Source organism: Peromyscus eremicus, chromosome 2 (assembly GCF_949786415.1).
Source record: "Peromyscus eremicus chromosome 2, PerEre_H2_v1, whole genome shotgun sequence".
Lineage (NCBI taxonomy): Eukaryota > Metazoa > Chordata > Mammalia > Rodentia > Cricetidae > Peromyscus > Peromyscus eremicus.
This window is the reverse complement of record NC_081417.1, coordinates 148,617,909-148,644,276: the sequence shown is the minus strand read 5'-3', so window position 1 is coordinate 148,644,276 and position 26,368 is coordinate 148,617,909. Positions and strand designations below refer to the sequence as shown.

Below are 26,368 nucleotides of genomic sequence, written 5' to 3'. Positions count from 1 at the left end.
ATAACAGGTATGTGTCACCCTGTCTGGCTTTATCACTCCATTTTTCTAAAGATGAAAATATGTCCCCGTGACAATCTGGGAAACCTAAGAAAAGTTGGAAGCCTATGATGGCCAGTTAAAAGTTCCAGTTAGGGTGGTGGTGGTGCACGCCTTTAATCCCAGCACTCAGGAGGCAGAGCCAGGGAGATCTCTGTGAGTTTGAGGCCAGCCTGGTCTAAAGAGCGAGATCCAGGACAGGGACCAAAACAATACTGAGAAACCCTGTCTCGGAAAAACCATAAATGAATGAATGAATGAATGAGTGTGTTTTAAAAAAAAGAAAAAAGAAAAACAAAGTTACAGTTCAGCCAGGGCAGAAATCAACAGCACTATTACTCATGTGACTTGAGTCTTCCACCCACCCCCACTTTTCTTTTGAGGCAGGATCTCACACTCTGTATAGTGTTGGCCCGGTCTCAGAGTGGTAGGGTTAGAGGCGTGTGCCACCTTGCCTGACCCTAAATGTTAGCCAGAATTATAAAATTTAACACAAAGCTAGATGATTGGAGCAGCTTCTTTTCATCATAGCATTCAGAGAGGCTGAGACAGGAAGATCTTAAAGGCCTGGTGTGGTGGTATTGTGTTCCCCAATATACTGTGTACCCTAATAAACCTATCTGGGGTCAGAGAACAGAAAAGCCACTAGATACTTAGGATAGGCAGTGGTAGCACTCGCCTTTAATCCTAGCATTCCAGAGGCAGAAATCCATGTGTTCAAGGATACAGACAAGCATGGTGACTCACGCCTTTAATCCCAGAAAGTGAGCCTTTAATCCCAGGGAGTGGTGGTAGAAGGCAGAAAGGTATATAAGGCGTGAGGACCAGAAACTAGAAGCATTTGACTGGTTAAGTTTTCAGGCTTCTAGCAGCACAGTTCAGCTGAGAGCCACTGGGATGAGGACACAGAAGCTTCCAGTTTGAGGAAACAAGATCAGCTGAGTTGGCCAGGTGAGGTTAGCTGTGGCTTGTTCTGTCTCTCTGATCTTCCAATGTTCACCCCAATACTTGGCTCCGGGTTTTGTTTTATTAATAAAGACTCTTTAAGATTCATGCTACAGACTGGGACACTGTTTTAACAGTGAGAGATTCAAGCCAATCTAAGCTACATGAGGTCCTATCTTAATACACTACTCCACAAACTAAAGAAAAACCCGAATACATGCACAGTTATAATATCAGAGCTTGGAAGGCTGAGGTAAGGGATGTCACAAGTTTGAGGTCACCTAGCAGTGATGGCGCATGCCTTCTATCCCAGAAAGAGGCAAGTGGATCTCTGTGAGTTCAAGACCAGTCTGCTCTACAGAGCAAGTTCCAGGACAGCCAGGGATATACATAGAAACCCTATCTTGAAAAACCAAACAAAACCAAACAAAAAAAAAAAACCCAACTGAAAAATACTGGTAAACAAAACTCTCTTAAGCTCTTTTAAAATTGAGGACTACTCACATGTATAAAATGGACAGTAGACCTAACAACTTTTTTAAAATGCTTTAAATCTTACAATTCCATTTTTACAATGTAGACAACTGCCATAAACACTCAAAATGAACACAATTATTTACAATTTAAGGTTTATCAATAAAAAAGTCGGTGGTAACATTGTTCCCATAAAAAACACTACAGTAAATATGGGAACCTAAGGGTCACTCACCTCAGTCCAGCTTGGATGTGAAATGCCCACCACACTTTTTTGAACACTTAATCCCCCAGCTGCTGGCAGGACCTGGAACAGGTGTGCAAGCTTAGGATGGGGGGAGTGGGGGCTGGCGGGTAGAAAGTGTGGATAGGGCTGCTTCTCACTATACTGTAAAAAGTTCACCTTGGATGGATACCCACATGCTTGCTCAGACCTTCCCACCATGAAGGTTCACAATGCCCTGAAATGTGAGCTTTGTTCTCCACAGCTTTCTGTGTCAGGTATTGCGACAGTGACAAGAAAAGTAACAAATAGTCTCTAAATGAAATGGGACTGAGAGACTCAAAGCCAGCAAGGCCTGAGTGCCAGTGCTCCTCCTCTACTGGACACCTTGGCACCTTGGCTGTGATCCAGGTGTGGTGGTGAACAGGTGCAACCCCTGCAGTATCAGGACTGGGGAACCAAGGGCAGGACCACCACAACTGAAGAGATCAAGGCCAACCTGGGCATATCTCAAAATACTAAACGTAATAAAAACTCTCTCAGATCCCGGGGGAAAGTGGAGAAGATCACGGGCTCCCATTAGACCTGGCCACTCCCTTGGGCCATGACAGCATCAAACACTGCCAGGAATAAATAAGTAAATGAATGAATGAATGAAGTTTTATTTTAAGCCAGGCATGGTGACATCCAGCACTCAGGAGGCAGAAGCAGGCAAATCTCTAGAGTTCAAGGCCAAGCTGGTCTACATGGGGAGTTCCAGGACAGCCAGAGCTGTAACACAGAGAAACTCTGTCTTGCGGGGTGAGACCCTGTCTCAAGTCAACAACCACAACAACAAAATGTATATTTGAAAAGGGCACTCACAACTTAAAGGTTTTACCTAGATCTTCCTCAATCCCCAGTTGTAATTTCTTCCCCTCCATCTTCTCTATGTCCTCATCATTGAACTTGTACCATTCTCCAGACTGAGGATCTTTCACGTGGGCAATGTAGTGGCCAGAATAAGCACTCACTCCTCTGTGGATGAGGACCGCACTGAGTTCATACACAAACGGCCCACCTGCAAGTAGAAAAGAATAACTTTCCATGATAGCATTCCTTATAGCTTGAGAATAAACTAATAACACTATAGTTCTTTATGCACAGAATACAAAATGTAACACCTAAGAGCGGGGCATAGTGGCTGCATCCCTACAACCCAGCATCCCAGAGACTGAGGTAAGAGGATCAACAAATTCAAGGCTATTGTGGGCTATACACAGCTAAACTATTCAAATGGCCAAAAAAACGACACAAGATAAAAAGATGTTTATAAAATATAGTTGACTTTTTTTTCTTTGTATAGTATTGGCAACTGAAACAAGGGAGGCTGAAGCAGGAGGATTACCACAAGTTGGGGGACAGTGTGAGCTATTTAGTACAGTTCAGGAAGGCTGGAATATATGTAAGGCATGTCTCAAAACAACCAAAACACAAAATAGAAAAAAAAAACAAAGAGTACGTAAAGTCTTATTTTTTCAGGCAGCAAGATTTCCCCATGTATTCTTGTCTGGCCTGGAACTCAGCTATGTAGACCACCAGGCTGAACTCAAACTCACAGAGATTTACCTGCCTCTGCTCCTGAGTTCTGGGATAAAAGACGTATACCTCCAAGCCCAGCTCAATAAAACCTTCTGAAGCTGGGCAGTGGTGCTGCACTCAGGAGGCTGAGGCAGGCGCATCTCTGTGAGTTTCAGGACAAGCTCCAAAGCTACACAGAGAAATCCTGTCTTTAATAAAAAAGAAACAAACAAAAAAACTTCTAGTTTGGAAAAAGTAGCTAGGTGTGCTGGTGATGTATGTCTTTAATCCTAACACTTGGAAGACAAAGGTAGGAGGATCTCTCTAAATTCTAAACTAACTTGGATTACATATTGAAATCATATTTCAAAAGAAGAAAAAAAAGGTTAGGCATGCATATGAAGACAAAACATTTGAGACACATAAAATTAAAATTTAATTTAAAATAAAAAACAATCAAAATAATATCGAACAGTTTCAGCACCCATCAGGGAGGCTCACAACCATCAATATTGGATCTAATGCCCTCCCTCTTCTGAACTTTGCAAGCACAAGGAAATGTACACACACACACACACACACACACACACACACACACAAGGAAATGTACACACACACACACATACACACACATACAAACATTCATGCACATTAAAAACAAAAATTCTTTTTTCTTTTTTTTTTTTTTTTGGTTTTTCGAGACAGGGTTTCTTTGTGTTGCTTTGCGCCTTTCCTGGGACTCACTTGGTATTCCAGGCTGGACTCAAACTCAGAGATCCGCCTGGCTCTGCCTCCCGAGTGCTGGGATTAAAGGCGTGCGCCACCACCGCCCAGCAAAAACAAAAATTCTTAAAAGAATTACTTACAATAACTAAGCATAATTTATCACCACAACATGTGGAACCATTCTCATGTCTATAGATATTTAAACTGGTAAGATTTGGAAGCTTTTACAAACAAATACTGCTTTAAAAACAAATTCACACCCAACTTTATTACACTGCTGTAATACCCTTAAAAACAGTCCATCACTCAATCAATGGACATGTTGGACCTTGTTTTAGACTAGGAGAAAATAGCAGTTGACTTAAGGAACAAAATCCCCGCACACTTGACACTTAGTGAGGACATTAATAAAGATTAACATGTGGTTGTCAAAACTCTGGGTTAAGATAAAAATACTAGAGGAGTGACACAAATATTTCTGAATTGGGCCAGGGAGAGAATCCCAGAGCTCCTGAGGTAGAATGGAAGGCTTATCGTTGTAAGATAAGCTCCCCAGTTCATATCTACTTATTTTTTTTTTCCAGAGCTGAGGACCGAACCCAGGGCCTTGGGCTTGCTAGGCAAGCACTCTACCACTGAGGTCAATCCCCAACCCCCATACCTACTTATATGAGCTCCACATTAAGGATTTTTCATTCTATACCCAAGCTTATTATACTTTCAGGTCTTGTCATTCAGATTTATCCTTGTCACAAATGACAGAACTTCTTTGGAGTTAAAATGTATTCCACTTTACATGTAAATATCCTATGTTTTCTTTAAAACAATTTTTTTGGGGGGGGGGGGGTTCGAGACAGGGTTTCTCTGTGTAGCTTTGCGCCTTTCCTGGAACTCACTCTGTAGACCAGGCTGTCCTTGAACTCACAGAGATCCGCCTGGCTCTGCCTCCCAGGTGCTGGGATTAAAGGCTAAAACAAGAATTCTTAAGTTCACTAAATAACAGAAGTGAATTATCCTGCCAGAACAAACAGATACGAAAATTATCAGCTGTGGTGGTTTGAATGAAAGCGTCCCCCTTATGCTCAGACATTTAAATGTTTGGTCCTCACTTAGAGAAACTATTTGGGACGGGATTGGGGAAGTGTGGCCTTTTAAAAGGAGAGACAGTTCCCTATCCTTGCAGAGCAGCAGGAAAAAAAAAAAAAGTGGAAGAAACTTCATGGCCACAGATGAACCACAATTTCCTAAATCTGGGTGATCCTCAAGCCATACACTCTGATGACATCTAAGTAGGCAAGTGTCCCAGAAATAAACCTAAAGGTCTTATGGGTCAAGCTGCATTTGTCCCACTCGAGGGAAATCTCTTGGCAGATCATTTTTGACAAACAGAAGCTAGCATGTCCAAGACAGCAGGGTCAGAAGAGACAGTGGCACCATCCCATACTGCTCTAAAGTCACTAAGTCATAGGTCACAGCTCTAAAGTAACTAAGCATGCAACCTTAGAGAAACCAGGAGCTTGAAACTGCCAATGAAGTAAAGAACTACAAAATGGATGTAAGAGAGGGTAATGAGAATATGTGTAAGAAGCTGGGCGGTGGTGGTGCATGCCTTTAATCCCAGTACTCAGGAGTCAAAGGTGGGCGGATTTCTGAGTTCGAGGCCAGCCTGGTCTAAAGAGCGAGATCCAGGACAGGGACCAAAACAACACTGAGAAGCCCTGTCTCGGAAAAACCATGAATGAATGAATGAATGAATGCGTTTTAAAAAAAGGAAAAAGAAAAACAAAGTTATAGTTCAGCCAGGGCAAAAACCAACAGCACTATTACTCATGTGACTTGAGTCATCCACCCACCCCCGCTCCAAGGCTAGAGAAACCCTGTCTCAAAAAACTAAAATAATAATAAAAAAAATATATAATGTGTAGGAAAGCAGAGGTGTGACTAGCTAGAAAGAAAAGGAACCAGTTAGAGTAGGATGCAGGGTATAGGGAGGGCAGTGGAGGAGGGGAATGACTGAGAATTAAATATGACAAAGGTACATAACCCATTAATATCCTAACCAATTAATTTATATCCTAACCAAAATAGTTAATTTAAAAAGGGTTTGATTGTGTTACAGTAAGCCTGAATTGGAGGAATAAATCAGTAATCATATCAAGCATAAACAGACTAGACAATCCAAATAAAGTTCATGAGTTCCAATTAGACAGTTTTGTGTGTTGTCAGAAACCTACTTTGAGAGACACCTGGGATGGTGTTTTCTCCAGCTACCCTCCCCACCCAGAGCAGCAGCACAGCAGGGTTAATTATATGTTATCATTTGCCTGGCCCTCTCCCAGGAGGTAAAAAGAATAAACCCAAATATCAAGACTGGAGGAAAGTGAGTTAGTTTGTATAAAATACTTAATGGGGGGGAAAGTAAAGCAAGGTGATAGTGGCACACACCTTTACTCCCAGCAAGCACTCAGGAAGCAGAGGCAGGTGGGTTTGAGTTAGAGACCAGCCTGGTCTACATGGTGAGTCCCAGGATAGCCAGGGCTGTTACACAAAGAAACCCTGTCTCAAAAACGCGGGGGAAAAAGAGAAGGAAGGAAGCAAGAAGGGAGGGAGAGAGTGAGGAAGGAAGGAAAGAAGCGAAAAAGATGGGAGGGATGATGAGCACCCAGCAGGCTCTAGGTTTCTCTCTTTTTTGGGTGGTTCATGCGAATGTTCACTTTCTGGGTGTTTGCAGAATCACGTATTTCTATTTTGAAATTTTATCAATGTGTTAATAGATTGAACAGGGTTCGATGGGACAAGTAAAATTTAAGTGTGCTTACTCTTATAAAATAAATGAAAAATAACATCTTATCAAAAAAGCTGCTGTCCACAAAGCCTGAAAACGGGGATTTGAGGAATGCTGCAGCTGTGTGCATGGAGAGCAAGCCACGGGTGCGTCTCAAGCTAACATCAGACACAGCTTGATAGAAACAGTACCTTTGTGCTCCACATATGGCTCCATATCCAGACTCTCCGAGAAGCCGATATAGGCATTGAGCTTCTTCTTGTGTCCGGTTTGCCTGCCATAAAGAAGACACACAGTAACAATAATAGTCAATCCATCAAAACAAACGTGTACACACTCTGCCAGCTCCTTCACAAGCCCCACAGCAGCTATATTCCATCTAGTAATCTATGGGATTACATAGTAGTAATGGGCAAAGGCTGATCCCTTCTGCTAACAACCCACTCTAGAAGCAGAGCCTGTATACCCACATGCAGAGCCACCTTGTTTCAATTACAAGATGAAAGATACATTCCCATGAAAAGAAAATTTTATTTGAAATATGATCATATCAAGTAATTCAGTCAGGTACTTATAGTTTTTAATTAAAAAGCTAAAAAATTAATAGTATTTAGAAACATAGATTCTCTTTATATCTCCAGCTCTCATCTACATACCTATATACAACTGGGGAGGGGGGCGGAGGGCGCAGTTCGAGACAGGTTTTCTCTGTGTAGTCCTAGGGATGCTCACTGGGAACTCACTCTGTAGTCTAGACTGGCCTAGAACTCAGAGATTCACCTGCCTCTGCCTCTTGAGTGCTGGGATTAAAAGCATGCGCCGCCACCACCACCGCCTGGCTCTCTTTAAAAAAATTTTATTGCTGGGCTGGAGAGATGGCTCAGGGGTTAAGAGCACTGACTGCTCTTCCAGAGGTCCTGAGTTCAATTCTCAGCAACCACATGGTGGCTCACAACCATCTGTAATGACATCTGGTGCCCTCATCTGGCCTGCAGGGATACATGCAGGCAGAACACTGTATATGTAATAAATAAATCTTTAAAAAAAAAAAAATTTTATTGCACCATCATGAAATGCATTGAGAAGAACCAAAGGCTCCATGAGTCATCGGACCATCGTCCTCTCTGCTTGCTACAATACACTCACCTGTCAAACACAAAACGCATCAGCTGCAAGTTGAGAGTGCATGGGAGGCTTAGAAGTCGAATTTTCCTTGTAGCATTCTGTTTGCTTTGACAGTTTTCACAGAAGTATCGATTGTCTCCTTCTAATTTTTCTTCCTGATCAGGAATAAGACAGCCAGTTGGGAAGGATGTGAAGAAAGCTCTAGTGCGAAGCACAGTTAGTCAGCAGCTCCCATCCAACTGAGGATGCCACACTCCTCCTCGCTCACAGGTCCTGCCTACAGCTTCCTTGCATGACCAGCTGCTCCTTCTCACTATCACTCCATACTTCAGGCTCCTAGGGCTGGGAAACTGGTCCTAGTCCTCTTCCCTCCTTGCAAGCTTCATAAAATCTTCATTTCTCTCCTTCAAGTGAAACATGTTCAATACCAACCTGTGTGTGTGTGTGTGTGTGTGTGTGTGTGTGTGTGTGTGTGTGTGTGTATGTGACCCAAGGCGTTCAACATGCTATGCAAGCTCTCTGCCATGGAGCTATCCATCAGGCCAAACTCTTAGGGGGTCTCATCCAACACAGAATAGTCTTTACCTGACATAGATGAAGCTGGCTTTGAACTCCTGGTTTTCCTTTCCACCTGCAGCATTCAGCTGTCCTCATCTCACAAATAATTCCTCTCCCAACTGATCAGGCCACAAACCTTAAAATCCCTTGACTTTCACCTTCATACCCAGTGCTTAAGTTTGACTGACTCTTTGAAGATAGAAAAGCCAGCTAGCCAGTGCTAACCATCTATCCCTGGTCCTGGCAGCTCTGCATCCTGTTCTACCCAAGCCTCGCCCTTCAGCCTCTTCAAGACAGCACGCACAGTCATCCTGTTATACACTCCGTCACTTGTAGGATTACCTATGGCAGCCCTGGAGTCTCACTTGATGAAATCACACTTCAAACCAGGCCTCTCTGTTGTGGCCATCTCTATCCAGCTATCCATTTTTTGTCACTCCTTCCTGTGCTAAAGCACTATGCCACACACACCTTCCTGTTCCACCGCAACTCTGCCCTCCAGTGTTCAGATGCCCTCCTCCTTCCTTCAAACACCCTTCCTGCTTTCTTGTGTTGCTCACTCCTGCTGTAACCTTTTCATTTCAAACCTGGACTCTCCTCCTCCACAGCACACACAGTGGTCGACCACTACAAATTTTACTCTTATTTAATGAACCCCTGACAGCCATGCTACTGTAGTACAACCTCCACTGAAGCTGATTCTGCCTGTTTTGGCCAGTACTTACCATGGTGCTTAATACAACAAAGTAAACACTCAGAAAATCTTTAGATAGATAAATTCAATGCACAATTCATGTCTTCAGGCTGCTGTTGTGTACAAGAGAGAACATACACAGGAAACTGTGTACTCCAAGCTCATCTCTCACACTGTCTGCCTGGTCAAGCTTGATAAGAAGCCTTCCTCACTTGAAGGGACGGGAGCCGCCTATCTCTGCACAACTCAGAACACACAGAAAGCACAAACACAGAGGGAGGGGCTGGGTTCCTACTTCATGCATTCTATTACATGAGAAGATAAGTTAGCTTTATGATAACAGAGACCAGATTCCCTTAATACTGTGCTGCCTGTAACCATACACACATAGTTTACACAAATGAACATGCAAAACCCTAAAAAATTAGTTAAGATGCTGGCTGCTTTGGTACTTTAGTTCCCTTTGGATCTTTATAAAGGCAAGTATTTCTTATATGGAAAAGTCTCCAATAATGGATGTACCCATGAATCAAAATGCCATTTAAAATAGCATGGAACCACCAGTGAGCAGAAGCCATGTACCTTCAGGAATTCGGAGATGCAGTCTGTTAACTGCTTGTGGCCTTGGATGTTTAACTCCAGTTCATAGAATTTTGATAAAAGCTTAGACTCTCGGCCACACTGATTGCAACTGCAATGAAAAAGAAATAAAGATCTGAGTGAGAAGAGCAACCCAGTGTCACTATTATCACATCCTAGACAGAGGGGAGAGAGTGTTTGTTTATAACCTCCATTATTTTGCTACAGAAATTGTAGCATTTGAATTACAGGTAAAATAAAGATGAATGCTGACTAGGGAATCAGTCGCTTAAGGACTAGAACACGGACATGATTTAGTTTTCTAGCCACTTCCTACCTTTATTTCCACCCACATTACACAGTCATCACAAAGACTTCAGCCACAGTTCTCAAGACCTGAAAGCACTCAACCACAATTGGCAAGGTGGCTGCTTTCATGTTCCCATGGAAATGGATTGCTATAAATACTTCAAGTCCCATGATAACCCAGCACGGCAATAATCTGGGACTGAACTAGAAGGCAGTGTCATGAAAGCTGCAATACTCACACAGTCACATAGGCATACTCCCCACAGAACTGCTGTTGCACGATGTTCCGAACATCTGGGTTCTTCTGTTTAGACAAAGTGTCTTCCAACAGTGACATAAAGAGCTTGGAAAACTCTTGGGCATCCTACAGTTTGATTATGAAAGAAAAGAAAAGATGTATCTAGCTCCCTGACTTCTAATACAAATGCCACTCAGAAACTACCAGTATTTTCAACTTACCATTTAATAAGACTACAGCTATACTGAATCAGTCCCCCAACCAGTTTTAAGAAACAGTTGACATGTTGGAGAAATGGCTTAGCAGTTAACAGCACTCACTGGCTGCTCTAATAGAGGACCCAGGTTCAGTGCCCAGCACAACTATCTCAGTTCCAGAAGATTCGATGCTTTCTATCCTCTTCAGGTACAAGGAACAAATAGTGCATAGATATATACATATGTACAGGCAAACACCCAGACATAAATTAAAACAAAACACAATTTTAAAAAGAGAAAGAGGGTAGGCAGTGGTGGTGCACGCTTTTAATCCCAGCACTCTGGAGGCAAAGGCAGGTGGATCTGTGAGTTCAAGGTCAGTCTGGTCTACAAACTGAGTTCCAGGGCAGGCAGGGTTACACAGGGAAATATTGTCTGGAGAGGGGAGGGGGAAAAAAAGAAAAGAAAAAGGAAGAATATAGAGAAACCCTACACAGAGAAACCCTGTCTCGAAAAACCAAAAAGAATATAGTCGGGCTGGAGAAATCACTCATCAGTTAAGTTATTTTTGTTTGTTTGTTTGGTTGTTTGATACACGATTTCTCTGTGTAGCTTTGGAGCCTGACCTGACACTACTTTGTAGCCCAGGCTGGCCTCAATCAAACTCAAGAGATTTGCTTGCCTCTGCCTCCAGAGTGCTGGGATTAAAGGCGTGCGCCACCACCGCCCAGTGCAGTTAAGTTCTTGTTGCTCTTCAAGTAAGTTCAGTCCCCAGTACCCATCTCGAGCTCACAACCACCTCTAACTCCAGTCCCAAAGGATGGAACAACACCTCTTGTGGTCACCATGAGCACCTAAACACACATGGTTATCACTATGCATGGCCTAGCCAGCCTGGAACTCTCTATGTAGATCTGTCTGCTTCTGACTCCCAAGTGCTAGGATTAAAGGTGTCTACCACCACATCCAGTCAAAAATTACATTTAACAAGCACCCTATTTCATCTTCCCTAGAAAGACTAAGGAATGTGTGAGCACCTTTGAAGATGAGAAGGGTAAAGGTATATGAGGAGAGTACTGGACTGTTCTTACCTGCTGCTGTCCAGTATCCAAGCCCAAGGCTTTAACAAATCCCGAAGGATCAATGTATCGCCTGTTACTGTTTTGCAGCAAAGCAAACAAGTACTGTAGATGCTCACAAATTGTCTGAGGCTCATAATCTATTGAAAGAAAATGCAAATTTCACTTTAAAAAAAGGAAGGAAAAAAAAGATCTACCTAACCCCAGCCAGACATGGTGCTGCACATGCCCAGAATCTCTGCACTTGTGAGACAGAGCAAGAGTGCCAAGGCATCTGGGTCAGTCTACAATTTTTTTTGGGGGGGTGGGGGTAGGGTGGGAACTATTTCTTTCATTTATCGATTTTTTTATCTGAAATTCTCTCATTCACTCTCTCATTCAGTCTCTCCCTCTCCTCTCTTCTCTCCTCCTTTCCCCCACCACCCCCCTCTCCTCCCTTCCTTCTGTTTTGCAAGACAGAGTTTCTCTGTGTAGTCTGCCTTTCCTGGAACTAGCTTTTTGTAGACCAGGCTGGCCTTGAACTCAGAGATCTGCCTGCCTCTGCTCCCGAGTGTGTGCCACAACCACCCTCAAATCTTTAAAAAATAATAGTAATAATTTGTTTTTTGTTTTTTGTTTTTCGAGATAGGGTTTCTCTGTGTAGCTTTGCACCTTTCCTGGATGGAACTCACTTTGTAGACCAGGCTGGCCTCGAACTCATAGAGATCCGCCTGGCTCTGCCTCCCGAGTGCTGGGATTAAGGGCGTGCGCCACCACCGCCCGGCAATAGTAATAAATTTTACAAGTGATTCACTTATTAGTTGATTGTGTGTATATTCTGAATCCCGAGTATGTTTATAGCATTACACTTGGCATGGAACCAGCACTCATGTTGCCTCCTTTGTAGTGGATTTAAGAGATTTAGCTGGCAATACCCTCAGCAGGTCCTCCCATCCCTACAGACCTACCTTTCCCTCCACGGACACCATCTCCCATTGTGTAGTCACTACAGGTGCTTGGGCATAAGTACAGCGCCTGTCGAAGCTCTAAGTTGAGAAACCACACCTGGAGAAAGGTGTTGACATAACACGTGGCTCCCAGGTTAGTCAGGCCCACAAACGAATTCTACAGAAACACAAGAGTTATATAGCAACATTAGGCTCCACGAAACTAAAGATTTATAAGGAGCATTATTCATAACTTTACAGACTGAAGATTTTGAAGCCTGTCCCAGTTGGTTTGGCATGAATGATCATCTCAACTCCCTTAGCTGCAGGTGGGGCAGAACCTGGATGGGAGCCTTTTCTGCTTGACCACCACTGCATTGCAGCTGACCACAGAGAAGAGGCCTCAGACAGCAAGCTGTTCCTCTCTAGCACTACGGTCCTCTCCAGTCTCCTAAACCTACAATTACAACAGCTGTTCTGAAGCATGTGTGCTCAGGCTTTTCATTATACTTCTAAATGCCAGCACTTAGTACAAATTCAAAATGAGACGTCTAGAAGAGCTGGGAGACAGAAAGGAAGGCCCCTTCTATTATTTCAAAATCTTGAACTTAAAACAAAAATCCCTTTTAACTGGGAAAATATCAATACAACAGAGCTCACTGATGCATGATGGGCTTGTATGTGTGCGTGCCTGCGTGCGTGTATACAATTACAGAAGACAGATGCTTTGGAAAGCAGAGAAACCATCATGGCAACTTGTACCTCTCCTTTAAGGACGTTCTAAGTCCTAAACAAAACATGCTCTGTTAAAGCAACACAGAATCAGAATGCAAACCAAGACCGCTGTCTAAGGGCTTGCTGTACTGTGTGATTGCCTGTTTTTGTTTTCTTTTTGAGACAGGATTTCTCTGCATCGTCTTGGCTGTCCTGGAACTCACTCTGTAGACCAGGCTGGCCTCAATCTCAGAGATCCGCCTGCCTCTACCTCCCAAGTGCTAGGATTAAAGGCATGAGCCACCAGTGCCCCACATGATTACCTGTTGTTAAAGCATAATGTTGGGGGCTGGGGATGTAGCTCAGTGCGAATGGCTTGCCTAGCATGTGCTTGACCCTGGGTTTGATCCCCAGCACAGACAGTTTCATACAGTTATAATGTGGTAATTATGGCTTAACTAGCCTTTCCCAAATTAAAAAGGAAGAATTCAAATGCACAAGGCCACAGGTTCTCTAATATCTTCTTAGGTTACTGAAACAGTTGACAGTTTGTGGTGATTTTCTTTTCTTTCCACTTTCTTAGAGCAGGGAGGGATTCTCTCCACTACTGTAGCACATTCATGCCCACTATAATAGGTTTCTAAACACAGGAACTGAACAACAATAAACAAGGCCTACCAGCCACAATTACTCACCTTCTTCCTCCTCTCACAGTTGGGATCATCAATGTTATGAAAACTATTCTCATCTATTTCTCCTAACCAAATATGCTCACCAATCCCAACTAAGCAATTCGGATTTCCTCTGCAGTTTCTTCTACAAGGAGGAAAAAAAAAAAGAATTACAGTTTAATTAAAAATATTCACAGGAAGTGAAAAGGAAGAGAACTGAGTTGTTTTTTTTTTTTTTTTTTTTTTTTTTTTTTTTTTTTTTTTTTTGGTTTTTCGAGACAGGGTTTCTCTGTGTAGCTTTGCGCCTTTCCTGGGACTCACTTGGTAGCCCAGGCTGGCCTCGAACTCACAGAGATCCGCCTGGCTCTGCCTCCCGAGTGCTGGGATTAAAGGTGTGCGCCACCACCGCCTGGCTGAGAACTGAGTTTTTATTCATTTAATTACTTACTCACCTATTCATTTATTCATTTATCTGTCTATCTTCCCCTCCACCCCTCAATACCACCCCCAGCGAGATAGGGTTTTCTATGCAGCCCTAGCTGTCCTGGAACTCTGCACTTGAGTCCTTGTGTTACTGAGATGGGGTTAACAGCTTCTCACCACAGCTACAGACAGGAACCCAGCACCCAACAGCAGCAGAACTTATTGCAGTTGGACAAGTATCCACAGTTGCGGGCTGGGATTATGCTAAACCACTTGAACACTGTCCTCCTTTTTCTTGCTTGCTTACATGTATGTCTGTGTGAAGGTGTCAGATGCCTTACAACTAGAGTTACAGGCAAGTGTAAGATGCTGCCATGTGGGTGCTTGGGAATTGAACCCAGGTCCTCTGGGAAAGCAGCCAATGTTCTTAACTACTAAGCCATCTCTTCAGACCCCTTTTTTTTTTCTTTTTTTGAGACAGATCTCTCTATAGGTAGACCAGGCTAGCCTTGAATTCATAGACTCCACTTGCCTCTGAATGCTATGATTAAAAGCATGTGCCATCATACTGACTTCTAAACTGAATCTTATTTAAAAATCACAGCATTAGACAGCACTTTTTATTTACAAAAAAAACCAAAAAAAACCAAAACCACTAAATGGGGCTGGAAATATGACTCAGCAGTTAAGATCACTGGCTGCTATTCCAGGGGACCGGGTTCAATTCCCAGCACCCACACGGCAGCTCACAACTGTCTGTAATTCCAGTTGTAATGGATCTGACACTCAGACAGATAGACATGTAAGCAAAGCAGCAATGCACATTTAGTGTTCCTGAATTCTTAGAAAATAGTGATCAAAACAGCTCATAGTCAAGAAAAGTATCCTAAAGGTGGGCAGCTAGTACGAATACCTCAGGTAAGGGAACTAGCAGATAATTCATAAGACTTCTGAAACTGATCGATCGCTCTAGAGAAAATGTTTCAGCAGCACTCAGGAGGCGGAAGAGTTGTTTCAAAATCAAACAGGAAATGCTCAGCTAATCAACTCACTCCCATTTGGGAACCTGCTCAGCTTGAGGACAAACCAGCACCACTTTGTAGTACTTGCACTTTTATCACTTGAAGAACTTTTAGACTTTCCTAAGGAACTGATGTTTACGTTAGCAAGGACAATCAAAGACTGGTGTGTTGGCTGGCACACTTGCAATCCCAGACTGGAACAGCTGAAGGGGTTTCCAGGAGCTCATGAGAGACTAGACTGGAGTTCAATGCCAGCGCATTTTGGAAGAAGTGAGAGACTGTAAAACTAAGCTTATGTACAAGCACAAGAGCACACACAAGCCTTAAAAACAATTACTTTTTGTCTTTTGTTTTTGTTTTTTGAGTCAGTCTCTATACTGATACTCACTTTACCAAGATGGACCATGGTTTTAGTCTCCCAAGTGCAGACATTAACAGGCATGTAACACCATGCCCACCTCAAACAGAACTCTTTGGTTAATTTCATTTCTTGCAAAGCAAAGGGGGCTGGGCATGGTGGCACATGCCTTTCTTTTCTTTTCCTTTTTGTTTTTGTTTTTCTAGACAGGGTTTCTCTGTGTAGTCCTGGCTGTCCTGGAACTTGCTCTGTAGACCAGGCTGGCCTCAAGATCAGAGGTCCACCTGCTTCTTCCTCCTGAGTACTGGGATTAAAGGCTTGCATGCCACCACTGCCTGGCTTCGATTTTTTAATTTTGTGTGTACATGCTATGAAGAGGACCATTTGCAAGTCTGTTCCCTCCCTCTACCATAATGTGGATCTCCAACCTGGAACTCAGATCATGTGCCCTTTATTCAGATTTTTTTTTTTTCCTTTCAGACCCCACTGGTGACAGCTATGGAAGTGGCACTGGGTTAAGAGCTGTGTGCTGGGGAAGATCTGTTTGGGTGGTTTATACAGAGTGATACTATTGACAGATATGTTGGCAGCATCTGGCCTTCAGACCTGTCACAATGCCTCCCAGTAAAAGGGGTGTGATTACATGAACAAATCCTGTCACTGCAGCAAAGCCACTGACTTTACAGATACACATATTCTGTCAAACACAGAGAGGCACAACTAAGAATGATAGACCAGAGAGAGAGATAACTCAGATCAAAGACATTCAAAAAGTCCCAGTCATTAAAAATGGCTCAGAGCAGGTATGACAAACTGGTAAGTACGAAACTTCAGATAAACAAGTGCTATAGTAACAGATGCACTGTAGAAGAAACCTCACCGGAGGGGAAAGTGTTGCCCGCTGGGAGTCTGCAAGGGCAGGTAGAATGGACTCACTCCAGGAAGACAAAGCATTCCCAGGCAGAGGACAGCAAGTGGAAAGATAAGGCTAAGTAAAAAGCCAGGCTAGCCAGATCGTGGTGGCCCAGGCCTTTAATCCCAGCACTCAGGAGGCAGAGGCAGATGGATCTCTGTGAGTTCAAGGCCAGCCTGCTCTACAAAGTTCCAGGACACGCTCCAAAACTACAGAGAAACCTTGTCTCGAAAAAAACAAAACAAACAAAAACCCCACAAGGTCTCACTCTGTAGCCTCTGCTGGCCTGCACCACCTGATCTTACATTTATAAGAACGATCTTGCCTCTGCCTCCCATGTGTTTGGATTATAGACAAACAAAACAACCTGTTTATGCAGTGGGGATAGAACTCGGGGTTCCTGCATGCTAGGCAAGCACTCTACCAACTGAGCCACATCTCTAGCCTCAACTTTTTTTTTTTTTTTTTTTTTTTTTTTTTTTGAGACAGGGTTTCTCTGTGTAGCCCTGGCTGTCCTGGAACTCACTTTGTAGACCAGGCCTGCCTCTGCCTCCCGAGAGCTGGAATTAAAGGCATGTATAACCACACCTGGTCCTAACTTTCTTTTAAAGAATATACTTGGAGGGCTGGGGAGATGGCTCAGCCGTTAAAGGCTAGGCTCACAATTAAAAATAAGAATGTACTTTGCCAGTGGTGGTGGTGCATACCTCTAATTCCAGCACTCGGGAGGCAGAAGCAGGCAGATCTGAGAGTTAAGAGGCCAGCCTGGTCTACAGAGTGAGTTCCAGGACAGCCAGGGCTGTTATACAGAGAAACCCTTGTGGGGGAGAGGGGGACCAGAACAAGGTGGTGGAGTCATAATCCCAACTCCAAAAAAGGCTGAGGCAGGAGGATCTCAAGGTCAAGCTACACAATGAGACTGTCTCAAAAAACCAAACTCCCAATGGTGAGTAGTGGCCTGGGATTAGACAGCACTTTCACTGTCTTGTCCCTCAGCATCCTGGAAGGATTAGTCTCTTAAGAGTAGACATGCTAGATAGACAGTCAACAATCAAGCAGGACAAGTCACTGGCTTTGCAGCACAAAACCTCCTAAACCAGCAATAGTGTGGTACAGGGGTAAATGTCTTTAATCTCAGCACCAGCCAGCCTGGTCTACACACCAAGTTCCAGGACATACAGGGACACATGTGAGAAGTTCATATCAAAAAGTAGGCAGTAGGGATGCCTGCTGGAGAGGCAAAGGGAGAAACACTCTAATTTCAAGGACAGTTTGAGCTACACAGTCTGAAACCCAAACCAAAGACAAGGCGGCTGGAAAGATGGCTCAGTGGCTGATCCTCAGAGCCCACATGACAGCAGAACAAACTCCAAGCTGTTCTCAGACCTTCACTCACCCACGGCCACCCAGCCACCCACACCAAGGGGAATCCTTGTACTTAGTACCATTGTTCTTACTCTGTGATACAAAAAGTCCTGGAGGCAGGGTATGGTGGCACATGCCTTTACTCCTTGGAGACAGAGGCAGGAAGATGGATCTCTAGGTAGTGATCCATCTTCCTGGTCTAGGTACTGAGATCCTGTCTCAAAAAAAAAAAAAAAGGTTGAGAGTGAAGATGAAGTGGTATGAACCCCAGGACCTCACAGACAGGATACAAGCTGGGGAGGTGGAGGCAGGAGGAGCAGTAGTTCAAGGTAGTCCTTGGCCAGAGTCAGAGACTAACATTAGCTATATGAAACTCTGTCCAAAACAAAACCCTAAAAATTTATCTTAAAAAAAATATATATGAGCCAGGTAGTGGTGTGGCAGGCCTCTAATCACAGCACTAGGGAGGCGGAGGCAGGTGGATCTGTTAGTTTGAGGCCAGCCTGGTCTACAGAATGAGTTCCAGGACAACCAGGGCTACAGAGAAAAACCTTGTCTCAGAAAACAAAACAAAAAAGTTATTCCAGTTAGTAGTCAGGGAAATGGAAATCAAACCACAAAAAGCAGACAAATGTAAAAAAAATGTGAAGAAATTGGAATCTTCCTACACTGCTTGTGAAACACTGAGAAAAAAAATTTATCCTCAAAATGTTAAAGACAACTGCCTCATGACACAATTCCCCTGAGATACAGTGAACAAGTGCACACACAATTTATTACAAACAAACAAGCTACAGGTCCATCTACTGAAAAAATGGTGTGGGCCATGGGGGCAAATGTCTTTGATCCCAGCACTCAAAAGGCAGAGGCAGAGACTACATAATCAGACCTTGTCTCAAAAACAAACAAAAACAGAAAGAAGCTGGGTGTGGTGGTGCATGCCTTTAATTCCAGCACTCAGGAGGCAGAGGCAAGACAGTTTCCATGAGTTCCAAGGTCAGCCTGGTCTACAAGTTCCAGACAGAACTGTTAGAGAAACCCTGCCTCCAATCCTACCGCCAAGTCAAAACCCACCCACCCCCCCCAAAAAAAGGAAAGAAAGAAAAAGGAAACTGGGGGGTGGTGGCACGCGCCTTTAATCCCAGCACTCAGGAGGCAGAGACAGGTGGATCTCTGTGAGTTCGAGGCCAGCCTGGTCTACAGAGCGAGATCCAGGAAAGGCGCAAAGCTACAGAGAAACCCTGTCTTGAAAAGCCAAAAAAAGGAAATAAAATGTCCAATGTGAACCTGAAAAGATCCTCAACTCATTAATTAGGTAAATGCAAACCAAAACCTGGAAAGGGGGTTGGGAGGATGCCTTTGCAATAGAGTGTTTGCCTATCACCTGGAGGGTTCAGAGCAGGAAGCAATAAATAGACACTACACACTACATCACTTCACACCCAGTTACCAGCTGGGAGTGTAGCTCAGGTAACTCAGTGTTTGCACAAGGTTCTGGGTAAGAGCTACAGCACCAACAGAATGGCACATGCCGACAGTCCCATCATTTCCATAGTTTCATAGTCACCGTACTTATTAGCAAAACTGTTAAGTCCCAGGCAAGCATGTACAGAGTGACACACCCCTAACACACACACAGACCAGTATGGACAACCTAGTGAGACTCTTAAAAAATAAAGAGGAACTACTACTAGAGAGATGGCTCAGGATTTAAGGCTTGGGTTCTCAGTACCCATAGAGCAGTTGAAAACTCTTTTTAGAGCCAAGTGTGACAGCACACACCTTTGATCCCAGAACTCGTGAGTCAGAGGCAGGCAGATTTGTGAGTTTGAGATTAGCCTGGTCTACAGTGGGTTCCAGGGCTACACAGAGAAACCCTTTCTCAAAAAAAAAAAAAAAAAAAAAAAAAAAACCACCTCCAAACCTTTAACTCTATTCCAGGAGATCTGAAATCCCCATCTGGCCTCCATGAGCACCAGGAATACTGGTGGTATGTACACACACACACACACACACACACACACACACACAATAAGCAAAACACTCATACACAAACCTCAAACATGCAAAACAATTATGTCTCCAGCCCTACAAAAAGATATAGAAAAGAAATACCCTAGATACATTACACTACTAGATTTCCTACAACTTTCAAAATGGATTACTGGATTATTTATGTGTTCAACTTTAAGTGTGTGTATGTGTACTGATAAGCAGATGTCCATAATATTGAGAAGGCTTTGCATACCCTGAAGCTGGAGTTACAGGTGGTTGTAAACCACCTGATGTGGGTGTTGGGAACAAATGATGCTGTGGTCCTTTGAAGGAGCCTGAACCCTAATAAGCCATCCCTCCACCTCCACCCTGGCTTCTTATTTTATCCCCAATGCCAGGGAATTGAACCAAGGACCTCATCAAGTATACAAAAACAACCACTCTACCCCCAAGCTAAATCTCCAGGACTGTTAATTGTACACTCCAAAAGAGTAAGGCTGTTTAAATTCTGTTAATACACAGGTTGATGTCATTCCAGAACTCTGAGAGGAATCCAAGATGTCCTTGAGTAGATACCTGAGATCAGAACGATGCACCTACTTACGAAAACTTCCTAACTTGCATTATATCTCAATTGAGGCAACTCCGAGACCATGAACCAAGGCTCCCTAAGCAATGGAGCTACTAAGCAAGCCTAACTCAAGCCTTAATCAATTCGATTCAACACACCGGACCGGATTACAAGGTGGGAAAGAGAAAACCACTCTACACCTAAAGATTCAACGTAAACGAAGGGGGTCGAAAAAAGGTAACGTTCAAGAGCCAAGCAAAAAGAAACAGAACTTGCACAGGTCAAGTTACTCTGTAAAGTGGTGTGGAGTTCGGGTGACCAAAAGAAATAGGTACCAGATCAAAGAGAGAGCCGGCCAATGAGAGTGAGGGGCCGATGACATAGGTTAACCAAAGGTTTTTCTGAAGCTGCTCTCTGAAAATGATACTTAGGTGATCAGGCCTTCTCAATGTGCAGTAACAGAAGATATAACGTAACCAAGTTCGCTGCCGCTAAGTTCCTTTGACAAACGAAAAGGGCACAGCTGTGGTCAAGACCGACCAACCCTCCAGCGTTTACTAAGCCCTATCTCCAACCATCTCCACCGCCATCTTCTGGATGAGAGCCCAGCAGCCGCATCACTTCGGGGGCTGCGTAGCTCGGGTTGTGCACACCCGGGCGAGGCACCTGCACCATGCACCTCCGCGGTCCGTCACTCACTCCGCATCGGCCACGTGAGAGCCTCACCTGCACACGCCTCGGATACAGGGCTCCAGCCAGATACGGTAGGCGGTCTCGATGTGCTCCTGCGACACCTCCTCGGGCCTCACCGTCTCCGCCCAGCGCCAGGCCGCCTTCTCCAGCTGCAGCCGAGGAGCCATGGCTTTGACCGAAAAAGCGCTTGACGAGCCGGGCGACTGCTGGCGCCGCCTCCGCCTCCGCCCGAACGGGTTCCGGCACCTGCCAGACGAAAGAAACAAGCGCTCCCCTTAGCCAGAGGACCAGTCAATCACCTGCGCGCGCCACAGCCACCGCGCCCGCCCGCACCCAGCCTGCACGACCAGCCTGCACGACTAGCCGCAAAGCGCCGCCGCCAATACCCGACAGCTCCCGCGCCTGCGGACGTTGGAGGTGTAGCCCCGCCACATCCTGCGCATGCGTGCTCCCAGCAGGCCCTGCGCCGAAAGCACCTATAAATATGACGGGCGGAAGAAAGCAAAGTAGCTGCCCAAAGGGAGCTTGCCACGTCTTTTCTGCCATGGCGTAGGCAACCACGCTCCAGCCTGTCTGCTACTGACGAACGAACGGCGCCTGTCCTTGCTCTCCATACTTCCCCTGTAACTGTGATAAAGTCACGTGAAAGAGTACTCAACGCACACCATGGAGCTGCCGGGATTGCAGGGTGGGGCCTGTTAACAGTAGAAACCGGGTCAGCCACAGACTCCAGAGTCGGCTCCCTGGAGGATGATTTAACTTGAGCCTGGGCGGATTCCGACTCCTTTCCCCGAGCTTCTGACGTCACGGGGCGTTATGTGCTTTGCCGGTGCTGGAACGGAACTACATATCCCAGCTTGCACTGCGTAATGCCACTCACAGGTAGTGCGAGGCATGCTGGGATTTGTGGTCTTAGAGGTGGGACGTTCAGTCTTGAGTTGCAGAGTGTGTTGAGGCACACGCGCAGGTCCGGGGCGGGTTCTTTCCTGAAAGCTGTCTCCTGAGTTCTTTGTCTATACTTTGACCTCTTAATTGTTTACAGAGGGTACACCCTAGCTCCCGGGTGTGAAACAATTTCCTTTTTGCAACTCCTTCCTTTTGTAAGGCTAAAACCTTACAGTGTTTTGTAACTGAACAGAGCACTTAACTGCTATAGAGAGAACACTCCAGGACAGTGCAAAAGCCCTGTGGGGATCCAAGCACTAAATTCCTCCCTAATCTGCTCTGCCACCACCCCGACCCCAGTAACCTTTAACTGAAGTCATTAGCTAATTTACTGAAGGAAGGCAAGATTTGGTCCCTTTGGTTGAAGTTGAATTTGGGGTTGAAAATAAACAAAGATCTCATGCCAGTGGTGGTGGCTCACGCCTTTAATCCCAGCACTTGGGAGGCAGAGGCAGGCGGATCTCTGTGAGTTCCAGGCCAGCCTGGGCTACAGAGTGAGATCCAGGACAGGCTCCAAAGCTACACAGAGAAACCCTGTCTCAAAAAACAAAAAACAAACAAACAAAAAAATCTTTTCAAGGTGTGGTGAGTCAGATCTGCAATAACACTTGTGAGGCTGAAGCTGGATGGAGCTTCTAGGTAAGCGTATATATAAACCGAATGACTTTGTCTATATACACACACACACACCTACTTTCTCGGCCTTAGAGATAGGGAATTGCAGAACTTTGAAGGAAGACTTTCCTGAAGAACTCCCACATGCATTAATTAAAACACAAGCCAGACACACACCTTTAATCCCAGCACTCGGGAGGCAGAGGCAGGCGAATCTCTGTGAGTTCGAGGCTAGCCTGGTCTACAGAGCAAAATCCAGGACAGGCACCAAAACTACACAGAGAAACTCTGTCTCAAAAAACAAAGTTGAACACAAGCCAGGCGGTGGTGGTGCAGGCCTCTAATCCCAGCACTTAGGAGGCAAAGGTAGGGGGATCTCTGTGAGTTCTAGAGGCCAGCCTGGGCTACAGAGTGACTTCCAGGAAAGGCACAAAGCTACACAGAGAAACCCTGTCCCGAGGGGGGAAAAATGTCCTTTATTAGCTAGCAACCAAAGAGCAGACTCATGCCTCAGAGACTCTTGATGCCTAAACTTGTAGATATAGCAATTTTAAAGGCAAAAAATCACCAATACCATAATTCACATCAAAATTAGATGAGTAACCTTGAAACACTCATTCCTGGCAGAGAATAGGAATTACTTCAGATATAATACGACAATTTTTTTTTTTTTTGAGACAGGGTTTTTCTGTGTAGACCTGGCTATCCTGGAACTCATTTGTAGACCAGGCTGGCCTCAAACTCAGATTCTCGTGCCTCTGCCTCCCAAGTGCTGAGATAAAAGGCATGTGCCATCACTGCCTAGGGAGAATTATTTTTAACTTATACTCTCTTCCTTTATTTTGGTTTACATTAATTATTTTGGTTAATACATCAGGACTATGCTCAAGGCCATGGAAATCTTCAGTGTTGCCAAGGCAGACACGATTATTGGTGGGGAGGGCTAAGAACTGCCTAAGCAAACACAAAATAAAGTCATGACAAAATGGTCACTTCAATAGTGAGTTCCACTATAGTCAGAGCTGCGACGACACTGTCTTAGGTTTTTTTCTGTAATTATTTTTATTTTATGTGCACTGGTGTTGTCACAGGTGTGAGGGCCCCTGGACAGCCATCTCTCCAGCCCAGTTTTTTTTTTTTGTTTTTTTTTAAGCACTTGGTTTTTCCTGCAGAAAACCTGTTTACAGATGTCTGTAACTGCAGACCCAGAAAATTCAGCACCCTCTCCTGGCCTTGGTGAGCACCAGGCACGCTCACAGTGCACTTCCAAGTGTGCAGAGAAAACACCCATATAATGAAAATACAAAGGCTAGAGAGATGGCTCAGCGGTGAAGAGCACTGGCTGCTCTTCCAGAGGAAGTTCAATTCCCAGAACTCTTGTTGCATGAATCCTAAATGGTCTTAATAGAAACCCAGAGCCAGATATTGGGGTAAATGCTGAAAGATCAGAGGAAACAAGCCACAGCCACTTCTCACCTCGTCATCTCCTCAGCCGATCCTGTCTCCACGAATCCTCAGACTGAATGCCTCTAAGTCCTCAGCCGAAATGGCTTAGTTCCTGTCTCCACCGTCTTTTATGTCTTTCTCCGCCCAGCCAATTCACGTCCTATCTCAACCTTCCTAGAGCTGGGATTAAAGGCATGTGACTCCCAAATACTGGGGTTAAAGGTGTGCCACTACTGCCTGGCTCTCTTTCTCTCCTAGACTGGATGAATCTCAAGTAGCCCAGTGTGGCCTTGAACTCACAGAGATGTAGATGGACCTCTGCCTCCCGAGTGCTAGGATTAAAGGTGTGTGCTACCACTGCTTGACCTCTATGTTTAACTCTGTGGCTGGCTCTGTCCTCTGATCTTCAGGCAAGCTTTATTTCTTACATGACGAATATCACCACACCCACACTGCAGCACGCAACTGTCTGTACCTCCTATTCCAAGAGATCCAAGATCTGACACCTTTATTCAGACACACATGCAGGCAAAATATCAATGCACATACAATAAAAGTATATAGATAAATAAAAATAAAATACATGGGGCAATGGTGGCACACACCTTTAATCCCAGCCCTCAGGAGGCAGAGGCAGGAGGATCTCTGAGTTCGAGGCCAGCCTGGTCCACAGAGCGAGTTCCAGGACAGGCACCAAAACTACGCATAGAAACCCTGAAAAAAAAAAAAAAAAAAAAAAAAAAGGACATGAGTGCTTCTAGTACGGTTGAAGAGAAGGTTGTTATTGTAGTTATGAGGGAGAGGACAGCCTGAAGCGTCTGGAAGGGTCCAGACCGAACCAGGCCATGAAAGGGAAGGGGCGAGAGGAGCAAGAGAGTGATGCTTCGGGTGTTGGGTTCACACAGGTTGTGGAAGAAATGAGGTCACTCTAGGATGAATTTTTGCCTTCACGGCTGCAGGGGAGTCAGCCTCTGGTGAACTGACTGACTGTAGTTTTGCAAAGGGCTTTTTTATGTATACAGTTCACATCTTTAGCAACTCAATTTCCGAATACCAAAACCTTTTATCTGAAGCTCCCCAAAGAGACAAATGCCGAAGCAATTCCCAGCCACAGGACATCTCAATTTGCTGAGTCCTCCCATAACCAAGTTTTGCATAGGCTGAAACTTTAGGAACCTTAACAGATAAAATTTACATATTTCTGGCCAGATGGGGTGGTTTATGCCTTTAATCCCAGCCCTCCGGAGGCAGAGGCAGGAGGATCTCTGAGTTTGAGGCCAGCCTGGGCTACAGAGTGAGCCCGTCTGTAAAGGCTCAAAGCTACACAGAGAAACCCCGTCTTGAAAAGTAAAAAAATAAAAAAAAGAAAGAGAGAGAAATGAAAACTGACAACCATCAAAAAAAAAAAAAAAAAAAAAAAAAAAAAAAAAAAAAAGGATTGACCTTTATCTGGGCTCCTCTGTGTTTTACTTGGGAAGCTCTGTCAACAACCCAAATGTTAATTTTCTTTTACTAAAGATTGCCCTTTGCAGCCCTGGGGTCAGCTGTTCTTCCATAACCCTCTACCACCTACCACTCACTATGGAAACCAAAGTTAACTTTTAATGAGTTCCTCGTGACAATCACCTGCCTTGCATTGTTTGTGTTACACACACACACACACACACACACACACACACACACACACACACACGCCCCCCCTTCCTATGGGAGCCCAGCTATGTCAGGAGAAGCTGCAGGCTTGGGCAAACACATCAATTAACTGAGTCAGGAAGGGCTGCAGGGTTATGCAAATATTGTTTAGCCAAAACCCCCTAAAACCTTGTTGACAGAAAATTGTTAAAACCTAAAACAATTTGTCTCTAAAAATTTAACCTCAAAATTGTAAAAATTCCTTTGTCTGTGTCTCATGCTTACCCCTTACTATAAAAAAGAGGCTCATAGCCCACTTCAGCTGCCACAGCCTCAGAATTCCAACACTGGCTGTGGTCTCAGCTAGCTGAAAAGCTTTTGTGCCCCACAGTGTTTTATTTCTTTAATTTTTAATTTTTCTGGAATTACGTTTGCTTCTGATTTAATAGACTTGGGTGGTCTGTCCCCCATTATTGAGACCCTGGACCCAACAAGGAGAGAGGGCAAAGGAACCAAGCTGACCAAGAGAGGAGCCAAGGACCAAGTAGCCC

The 26,368-nt window shown here is 44.5% G+C and overlaps 1 protein-coding gene across 1 annotated transcript in view; it reads right to left on the bottom strand.

Annotated features, from left to right (window-relative positions):
- Usp48 (ubiquitin specific peptidase 48) overlaps positions 1–21,984 on the bottom strand; it is a 69,272-nt gene extending 47,288 nt beyond the window's left edge. Inside the window, exons 1-10 of the mRNA XM_059255224.1 lie at positions 21,843–21,984; positions 21,213–21,425; positions 13,864–13,984; positions 12,476–12,632; positions 11,541–11,668; positions 10,254–10,378; positions 9,709–9,817; positions 7,896–8,029; positions 6,941–7,023; positions 2,559–2,738 (exon numbers count right to left, since the gene is read on the bottom strand). Of these exons, the coding sequence (XP_059111207.1) occupies positions 2,559–2,738; positions 6,941–7,023; positions 7,896–8,029; positions 9,709–9,817; positions 10,254–10,378; positions 11,541–11,668; positions 12,476–12,632; positions 13,864–13,984; positions 21,213–21,425; positions 21,843–21,847 (1,255 nt within the window). The 5' untranslated portion in view covers positions 21,848–21,984. The remainder of the gene's footprint in view (positions 1–2,558; positions 2,739–6,940; positions 7,024–7,895; positions 8,030–9,708; positions 9,818–10,253; positions 10,379–11,540; positions 11,669–12,475; positions 12,633–13,863; positions 13,985–21,212; positions 21,426–21,842) is intronic.
- Between the last annotated feature and the right edge of the window lie 4,384 nt (positions 21,985–26,368).